Genomic DNA, 10,260 nt, shown 5'->3' with positions numbered 1-10,260 from the left:
AATACTAAAATAATGAGTCTCTTAGGCTGTGTTGAATCTGATTTGGTATTACATTTTTTATTTGATTATACAGCTGAAACAATCCACACAGGCCCTCAAGTTTGTTTTGTGTGTAAGCTCACAAGATATAATTTCTTCTTCCTACTTTAATTTTTACATTAAATTTGTAAAGCTTAGGCATTCACTGAAGCTATTGGCGCTCTAGTACAGAAAAATAAACCATGTTTGGATATAGTTATGGTTGCATTTAAAAAAAAATACATCTTTTCCCTTTGTTCGTGTCTAATTATTATATTATGCTTCTAGGCCTGTGGTACTTTTTGGTACAATTTCTTGACAAAAATAATTTTATAGCTGTAGAGTTATAATAGAACAATACAATGAAGACAGTTTTTCCTGTTGACTAAATCTATCACTGTCTTAAGGACTTGTTCATGTGAGTTCTGTGACTTTGGTTTATAATTACTGTTAAATAATTACTGCCTATGAAGCTTGGTACAGCTATCAGGTGTTTTATAGCTACATCTTTAAGTTTTCAAAAAAGAAACAATGTTTTGACACATTACTCTTTTTCATTTTGCAGGCAGATCTTCTGATGACCTAATGGAACAGAATTTACAGTTACTGCTGTTTTGGGTCCTGGTGCTGCATTATGGTTCTGCTGGAGGCAGTATCCTGTATCGGGTCCAGGAGGAGCAGCCTCCCAACACTCTTATTGGTAGCCTGGCAGCAGACCAGGGCCTGCCAGACTCGGGTCATCTCTACAAGCTGGAGGTTGGTGCCCCTTACCTTCGTGTCGATGGAAAGACGGGCGACATTTTCACCACAGAGATTCCCATAGACAGAGAGACCCTAAGGGACTGTCGATCCCTGGCTAAGGGTAAGCCCTGCTACCTGGAATTTGAAGTATCAGTGACAGATCTGATACAAAACCAGAGCCCACGACTGATTGAAGGACGCATTGAGGTACAGGACATCAATGACAACACTCCACAATTTCCATCTTCTGTGCTCACCATCTCGGTCCCCGAGAACACCATCATGGGGGCACTATTCTCCATACCTCTAGCTACAGACAGGGACTCAGACAGGAATGGGGTGGCGGATTATGCTCTGACTGCAGGGCCAGACGCCGCAACCCTATTTGGTTTACAGGTGGCTGACGACAGGGGCGGGAAGCTCCCACAGCTCATTGTCCTGGGCAACCTGGATCGTGAGTTAAAGGATTCCTATGACCTCACCATCAAGGCAGTGGATGGAGGCAACCCTCAGCGCTACAGCAGTGCTTTGCTGAGAGTGGTAGTCACCGACGCCAATGATAACTCTCCCAAGTTTGAAAAGTCCACGTATGAGGCAGAAGTGTCAGAGAACAGCCCAGTGGGTCACTCTGTGTTACAGGTAAGATTGTAATACAAATATACTTTCTTTTAAGACTTTAAGAATTTTCTTTTAAATCAGGTCTGAATGAGTTAAATTGCAAACAAAATTGTTTGTGCTGCTTGATGTAATGTTTTGAATTTTATCCTCAGCAATGAATAAACCAAGCAATTCTCAGCCAATTTATCATGATGTTTTTGAAAATTAGTCTCTGTGTCTCATTTTTTCAGTGTTTATTTCTCAGTTACAGCCCTAATGTATAAATCTGAATCAAAGATAAATATTTTTATTCTGGCGTTGTGCTTTAAAATATTTAGAAATAGCTTTACAATTTTGAACGTTGAATGAAATTTGACCTCTAATCAAAAACTCTGGGGAAACCAAGGCCACATTTAGTTCTTGTCAGTTCACATACCTTCATCATATTTGTTTTTTAAAATTAATTATATGCAAGTTGTTTCACTCTTATTACTCTAATGTGAATTTTTAAGTAATACTAGAAGTATTAGAGCATTAGCATGTTATGCTTGTACAGGTAATTAAGCTGCTTATTGCTTTTGTTGTGCTATTATACTTGAGGAAATAGAGTTAGAAATACACAATGTTGGAGTGTAGGAGTAAGATACTGTGTAGGATTTTGTCTACATACCGCTGTGAAATTGCACTGACTGTCATGAAAGGAACAGCAGCCCAAATATTTTGCCATATGTTTTCATGTGAACCTTTTCTCTATTCCATTTTTTGCAATAAAAGAAAGGGGGAAAAGAGAAAAAAAGGCCAGTGACATGAACATAAAAAGCAGAGAGGAGGCACAATAATGAAATATGCCCAAATAAAGCTCACTTGCTGCGCTTTGAAATGATCAGACATCCGTTTATTCATGTATTAATTAATTCATTGACCAATGATTAGTAGAGAAAATCCTACACTGGCTCCCCTTTAATTCTAAAAAACTGTTGCACATAAATCATGCCTATAACCACAGAATTTATTTTGTTGTAGGTCAAAGCAAATGACTCTGACATGGGCCCTAATGGAGAAATTGAGTACACCCTTCACCAAGCAGTAGACCCAGTGCCGAAACTGTTACGAATTGATCGGTCCACTGGCATTATCTATGTCAAAGGACCACTGGACAGAGAGGAAATCAGCAGCTTGTCCTTCTATGTGGTGGCGAGGGATAAGGGTCCTCAACCTAAAAGCTCTAAGACATTTGTAACTATTGAGGTGACTGACCAAAATGACAATGCTCCTGCTGTGGAGATTCGTGGGATTGGCCTTGTGACACACAGTGAAGGAGTGGCTAACATTTCAGAGGACATGCCAGTGGGAACAGCCGTTGCTCTAGTCCAAGTGTCTGACAAGGATGAGGGAGAGAATGCTGTGGTTACTTGTGTGGTTGCAGGAGACGTACCCTTCCAGCTTCGCCCTGCCAGCGACTCATCCAGTGACAACAAGAGGAAGTATTTCCTACAGACCACCACTCCTCTCGACTACGAAAGAGTTAGGGATTACAGAGTAGAGATTGTGGCTGTGGATTCTGGAAATCCAGCACTCTCTAGTACAAACTCTTTGAAGGTGCAGGTGACTGATGTAAATGATAACTCCCCAATATTCTCCCCAACCTTGTTTGAGGTAGATTTTGCTGAAGAAAACCAACCAGGGGAGAAGGTTTTGGATGTTACAGCTTCAGATGCTGACAGTGGCACTAATGCAGAACTTCTCTATAATATTGTCGCAGACTCATCCATCAAAGGTCTGTTTGAGATTGACCCAAATACGGGTGAAGTAAGAGCCCGAAGCCCACTTGACCGAGAGCATAAAGAACGTTATGAGTTCCGGGTCACCGCAGCAGATAAAGGGTCACCTGTACATAAAGGAACAGCAACTGTCGTCATAAAAGTCCTTGACCGCAATGACAATGACCCCAAGTTCATGCTTAGTGGCTACAGCTTTTCGGTTTTGGAAAACATGCCTCCCCTCAGTCCAGTTGGCATGGTGACAGTCCTGGATGTGGACAAAGGCGAGAACGCTCGTGTTCACCTCTCCGTAGAGCCTGATGGAGGGAAGTTTGTCGTTCAAAATGGAACTGGCACCATTCTTTCAAGCATCTCATTTGACAGGGAGAAAGAAAGCAGCTACACTTTCCGTCTGAAAGCAGTGGATGGAGGAGAGCCACCCAGGTCTTCATATGTCGGAGTTACAATCAACGTACTGGATGAAAACGACAATGACCCTGTTGTCACCAAGCCCTCCAATTCCTCCTTCAGACGACTGTCACCTCTAGCTTCCCCAGATAGCCATGTTGAGGTAGTGGAAGCTGAAGACCTGGATAGTGGGCCTAATGCAGAGCTGGTCTTCAGTATTGCTGGTGGAAATCCTTACCAGTTATTTCGCATCTCCCCCTCCAGTGGGGAGATCACTCTAGCAAAAGAGATGACCCGGAAACACGGTGGGCTACATCGCCTAGTGGTGCGAGTGAGTGACAGGGGGAAGCCTGCACGTCATGCCACTGCCCTGGTCCACATCTATGTCAATGAAACCATTTCAAATGTCAGCTTAGTGGAGGCCCTAGTTGGACACAGTCTTTACACTCCACTGGACAGGGACATTGCTGGTGATCCTGACAATGGTTTTGCTGCACAGCGTAGTAATATTTTGTTTGGAAGTCTTGCTGGTGTGGCAGGTGTTGTCATGTTGATCTTGGTGGTGGTTTTTATTCGCCACCGCATCCAGAGAGAGACTAAGAGTGGGTATCAGGCTGGCAAGAAGGAAACAAAAGACTTATACGCTCCAAAACAGGTGCCAAAGAATGCCAAAGGCAAACGAGGAAGGAAAGGAAAACCTCAGAAGTCCCCAAAACCACTCGGGGAAGATGAGGAGGTCAGCCTTCAAAAGAGCCTTAAGTTCAACCTTGATGGAGTCAATGATAGCCCCAGGATACACCTGCCCTTAACATATTCACCAGGAAGCCCTGATATAGGCAGGCACTACCGCTCCAATTCCCCCTTACCCTCCATCCAGCTGCAGGCCCAATCCCCCTCAGCCTCACAGAAGCATCAGGCTGTCCAGGACCTTCCTGCCGCCAACACCTTTGTAGGAACGGGAGGAGATGACAACTCTACCGGCTCAGACCAGTATTCAGATTACAGCTACAAGACCAGCCAACCGAAGTACAACAACAAACAGGTAAAGTTATTCCTTAAATAATGCAACTACTGTCTAGATTGTCTGTTAAAAGAGTGGGTGTCACATTGTTTGTGGGTGTTGAAGAAGGGTAATTCAGTTATAGAACTCAAATCATTCTTATTGTGTGCAACAGTTTTAAAATATCATATTGGATGAACAACCCTCATGTAGGACTATCTTGTCAGCTAGAGTAACATACCATGATCTACTTACAATACAATAACATGATATCACTTTTGTATAATTTGAATCTCTTTTTCTACCGTTCTGCAATTAGTCAAGATTGTAAAAATGTAAGTAATACTTAAAATGTATCACAGATTTGATAATGTCACTTAATTCTTATTCATAATTTCATTCTCTACAAAACACAATGTGAGAGATGACAGATTAAAGAGGGACAAATTGTCTACTCCCATTTGAACATCATCTGACTTGTATAAAATGAAATTGGAATTGGTATTCCCTTTAAAAAAATTTTTTTTATCTATGGTCACATGGATGAACGTAATATGCTTTGGGAATAATGCAATTATATTTAAATTTTTTTGTATTACACTTATAGATAGAATATAGTATCAATTATTTCTCTTAACATTAACTGCAGTGACATGCTGTCTTACTATTTGTTTTGCTCTCATGTAACTTCTCTGGAGGGTGAAATTGGATATACAAAGAAAGTTGCTGCAAAAATGATTAACTCCAGGTATGTGTTCAAGTGTTGCACTACTAGAAAAGTTAGATGGCCCTTTATATTTTGTTTTTCCATCAGGTTGGCAGTGGAGTTGAGCACGGAAGGTCCATTTCTCAGTGACTTACTTCTGCTCTTCTGCCTGACCTCTAGTGCTCTGATCTCTGCAGGTCACTTGCTCTTATCTCCCTGCTCCTTATGCTCTTATCTCCTCTTATCTCTACAATATTTGGCAAGGCTCAAATCGCCATGGAAACAGAAATATTAATAGACTCAGAGGGGATTACGAACGGAAACATTGTAGAGTCTAGGGATAGAAAGCTAGTGTGTCTCTAGGTTTCTGTGTCATCGTAGGTGTTTGAATGTGTGTCCTGAACTAGACAAGTGTAGATGTGTATCAAAGCGTTGTGCATCCATGATCGGCAACTTAACATGACTGATAGTTCTTGCCGCCTCTGAACTTAAGTGAGTGCTAACTGATATATTTGTAAGTCAAATAAATAGTGACTTGCTCTAACAATGCAATAGTCATGTTGCCAAAGACATATTCAATTCATGTCCAGCATTTTTTTATTGAAAATATTTGACATTGATGTGTACAACTTATTTTCATCCGAGACGAGTTGACATCAGCTTTCAAGACACTTCCATACATCAAATCCCTGTGTCATACATACAAAACAGGTTGACGTTCTCTCTAGGCTTTGCAGATAAAGTTTGCCACATAAAAATTAGCAAAAAAAGAAGTGGGAAATATGCCACTGAGTTCTTAACATGTGTAGGTGACACATTTTCTGTGGAGATTTCTTCAGAGCCAGTATCACAGTTGGCTGGTTGGTAGTTTCAGCAGATGCTAGCTGACAGCTTAGGTGATCACAAGCCTTTGTGGGTGGAGTCAGTTTAGACAACAGTCACCACTGTCTCCTTGATGGACAACATAAGGGACCAAAATGACTGCGAGCCACGGGGTGTGTCTGGGTATTTGTGTGTAGTGCCAATCTCTGCGTTTGTGTGTAGATTTGCTGCTTAGTAAAATAGTGTTAATTGTAACTGTGGCACAGATGTAAGCTCTCAGCTCTTGACAGTGTTTGTGGTTTCTCAGTATGATAACATAAATGCGTTTGAGACATGACTCAAGTGATTGACAGGCTGTGTAAAAACATGGACAGATGTTGAAGCTCATGTGACATACCTCAGCAGATGTTGTCTCATGTATGGCATCCCCTCTCACATCAGGAAGAACAGATTGACCAAAATATATAATTAAAGTAACTGCCAAGTGATGTGACAGATGTAGAGTGGTGCCCTTGCTTTAATTAACTGTGCAACACTCAACAATGGCTTCTCATTGGGAATGTGTTCAGGTGTCTAGGTTTGTACAAAACTTCTTGATATTATGTCTGAAAAATGACAGCTTGCATGTTTACAGAGTACGAGCACACGGAATATGTAGTTTTTTTCTTTAAAGGATAGTACCACAAAGCTTAGCTGTGTAACTATCTGCAGCATTATCATTCTTTTTCTCTAACTCCCTCAGGCTTCAATAAAGGCATTTAACTTATGAACACCAAACTGTTGTTGAGTGTAATCTGAGTCCGTGTTCAAGAAACAACAGAAGTCAGATCTGGAAACTGTGTGTGTTGGTCTTGTGCTTAAGCACTATGTTGAGTTTTAGACATTAAGAACATGTTTAAAACATGAGGATATTTTGCCTTTTTCTAACTTTTTTAAAGGACTTGTTGTTTGGCTTTAGGTTAGATTAGGTTCAGGGTAAGGGTTGGGGGAGAAAAATTTAGTCATTGAAGGCTCAGGTTAAGATTAGGGACTAGAGAATGCATTATGTCATATACCTATGGCCCACATAGACAGCCCTCATTGAAATAAATATATTTGCAAACGTATGCATGTGTAAAAGCGGTAGATTTGGTAGGTAGTGGTAGGTTAGGGCTGTATATAGATATTAATTAATTATTTATTAATTCACCCCAAATATGCATTGACTAATAATAGAGACAAGTATTAGACATACTTTATTGCGTGGGGGAATACCTGTCCTAATATCTATTTAGATGCACTATGTAACCTTGTTAGCTGCACCTTTTTAACTCTAGATAATGTATATTATACACAATAATTGATTTGTCCAGTAGAATATATTTAATTTATTCACCAGATAATATTTTCATTTTATTGAAACGTCTGCACGTATAAAGGTTTTCCTTGAGAACAATACCAGAATATTTTAATATTGTCTATTCAAGAATCGCTTGTTGGAGGTGCCAAAACCCACACAGATGTTTCAGTTGTCCTAATTTGATCACAGCATTATCTAAGCATGTGCCAACTATGTGTTGTTGAATATATGTTGTTTCCTACACTAGGAGCTTGTACTGCTATCAGTACAAGAAGCATTTTGATCTTCTCCCAAGACTCTGTAGAGAATTCTTCAGCCCTGTAATTGCTTTAGATTAACCCACTTTGGAACAGAATTCCTGAAATGCCGTTTCCGGGCTATAATATATTATAACAGACATAATGCCTCTAGACACAGTTGAAGGCAAAAAATATCCATTGCCTCACAGCAAATTCAAAATAAATCCTTTTTCTAAAATGCTTGTTCCCCCCCTAAAAAAATAAAAACCGAAAATGACAGGAATAGACTTAGACATCCGAAACCCTTAACCACAGTAGTAACCAGCAGTTGTCATGTACTCTGTGTGTCTAGAACCAATGAAATTCAGAACCATGGACAGTGCTTTTTGCTGCCAACTGTTCCAATGCCTCTGTGCAGATGGAGTACCGTTGGATCCCGAGCGGAGAGAAAGATGACAGGCCCGTGTGAGGCTTATATAGACAGACTCCTGTCCTCCGCGGTCCTTTGTCAACACTCTTTAGAATTATACCAAACACTAATTAAATGTTTGAAATGTTAAAGTTAAAAAAGGCCCATATTTTACTGTAAGTGGTGAAAGCCCACCAACACCTAGATAATAAAAAGACACCTGAGCCAATCCTCCTCCTATTTCTGATAAGAAAAACTAATTTATTTAACAAGAAAAAGCCCTAACTACTGCAAATTTACCACCTAACACACCCAAAATGTTTTTATACTAGATTTAAACAAGCAGTATGAGCTGTCTGCCTGATAGGGTGCTGTATCCCTGTGCTCAACAGAGGACCTTACAATTGCTTCCATACTGCTTGCACCTGTTTGGGTAATATTGTAATTAAAGTGGGGACACTGGGAATTTTCCTCAGGGTCTTGGCAAGGTAAACAACTCTCGGGTGTATGTCACAATTTTGTTATTGAGGCTGGGTAGGCATTTAAAAGTATGGATATTTCAAAGGAATAATTATCAAAATGGAAATATTCATCATGGACGATGAATATCTTGCCAAGTTGCCACACTGCTGCTTTACATTTGTATATAGAAACAACATGGTAAGCTTTACATTTCTAAAACAAGAAGGTGCTGGAGGTGTGTGCTTCTTTAACAACTAGCTTTGTAGTTTTTAGTTTCCCCCTTATCACCTTTGAATGTGTGATATTGCATGATGGTTGCTGGAGATACCAGTGACTCACATTAGACATTAGAGCTGATAATTAGCCCTTTTGGGTCCAACAGCTAGCACCTTTTTTCACACTTCACTTAATGAGAATCCTACATTTGAACAAAATGTAATATGAATGGTATGAAACGCTGAGAAGTCTGTGTTACACAGCAATCATGACTATTTGAAAGGCTGTAAATTCATCCTCAATATATATTCACACTATTAAAATGCTTTATTTATCAAAAAGGAACGAGTGTTGTCTCCCTGTGGGCTACTCGTTCATCTTCATTTCTCTCTGCTGTTACCTAAAGCCACGCCAGTGGATTGTTAGAGCAGGAAAAGGGGTAGAGTGAGTCACTGTGAGTCTTAATTAACCTGCTTCTTTGTTAAGCAGGGCCCACACTTTGTGAACTTTAGGCATCCCTTTGAGCCAGGATTAGCCCAATTTAGCCCAATACTTCTTTTCCAACTCAGCAGAGGTGTATTACAGACGAAGCCCGAGGCAAAATTTGCACTTGTTCTACAAGACTGTGACACATTATTCTCTCTTACCTGTGCTCAAGACCAGTGGAACCTAGAAATCATCGAAAATATGCCTATCTGCATTTCAGTGAATATTTTGGAAAGCAAGGAGTGCAACTGACTTATTTTCCCTATCTTTTCCTATCTCGGGTTCCAATCTGCCTTCCAGTATTTTTCAAACAGGCACAACACACAGAAATACACAAACATACACACAGACGCCCCCACACACACAGCTCTTTGTGCACCACATATTTGCCCTGGCTGATTACCTAGAAAAGGAAGGCTTGAAGGAAATTGAGGTAAAAAGCATTGTAGATGCTGGAATAATTCAACCTGCTTGTACTGCATGTTTGGCTTACTGTTTTATAGCATATATGTGTGATTCAATACATTGTGTTGTATGCTGCAATTTTTTGAAAATACTTTTTGTCACCAATACTGCTGCCTTTTCACATCTTAACAACACTATTTCCAAATGTTGGCCCATTGCACTATGCCTCTGGTACTTAAATACAAACTACTGACCTTAGTTCATAATGCAATATTTCTAGTATTCAGTGTATTTTTATAATTGCAACATATTACCTCTGAGAATTGCTGCTAGTACAGTTATATAACTGAATGTCCTAGAAAACACCTACTATTTTCTAGTATATGAATATATACAGTATACACACACACACATTTACCATCAACTAAATCAACTACTGATTCTACATTCCATGGTTGTTGCTTTCATAATGTGCTATTATCTATTTCTTAATGTTGTTTAGCAGAATTTAATCATATTTTAGTTTATCTGAAAATCTGCATTTTATGTTATTTTATGATGAACTAAGTATGCATGCTAGTTTGTATAAATACAGTAACTATGGCTTCACAATTAATGCAAATATTATCAAAATTGCTGCACAGATACAAAT

The 10,260-nt window shown here is 39.8% G+C and overlaps 1 protein-coding gene across 1 annotated transcript in view; it reads left to right on the top strand.

Moving 5' to 3' along the window:
- Positions 1–590: 590 nt before the first annotated feature.
- pcdh1a (protocadherin 1a) overlaps positions 591–10,260 on the top strand; it is a 70,798-nt gene continuing 61,128 nt past the window's right edge. Inside the window, exons 1-2 of the mRNA XM_035666711.1 lie at positions 591–1,398; positions 2,380–4,566. Of these exons, the coding sequence (XP_035522604.1) occupies positions 604–1,398; positions 2,380–4,566 (2,982 nt within the window). The 5' untranslated portion in view covers positions 591–603. The remainder of the gene's footprint in view (positions 1,399–2,379; positions 4,567–10,260) is intronic.

This window comes from Morone saxatilis, unplaced genomic scaffold (genome assembly GCF_004916995.1).
Source record: "Morone saxatilis isolate NCDOM2014 unplaced genomic scaffold, NCSU_SB_2.0 Contig20, whole genome shotgun sequence".
In the NCBI taxonomy this organism is placed as follows: Eukaryota; Metazoa; Chordata; class Actinopteri; family Moronidae; genus Morone; species Morone saxatilis.
The sequence above is the reverse complement of the archived record's forward strand: the minus strand, read 5'-3'. Positions and strand labels throughout refer to the sequence as shown.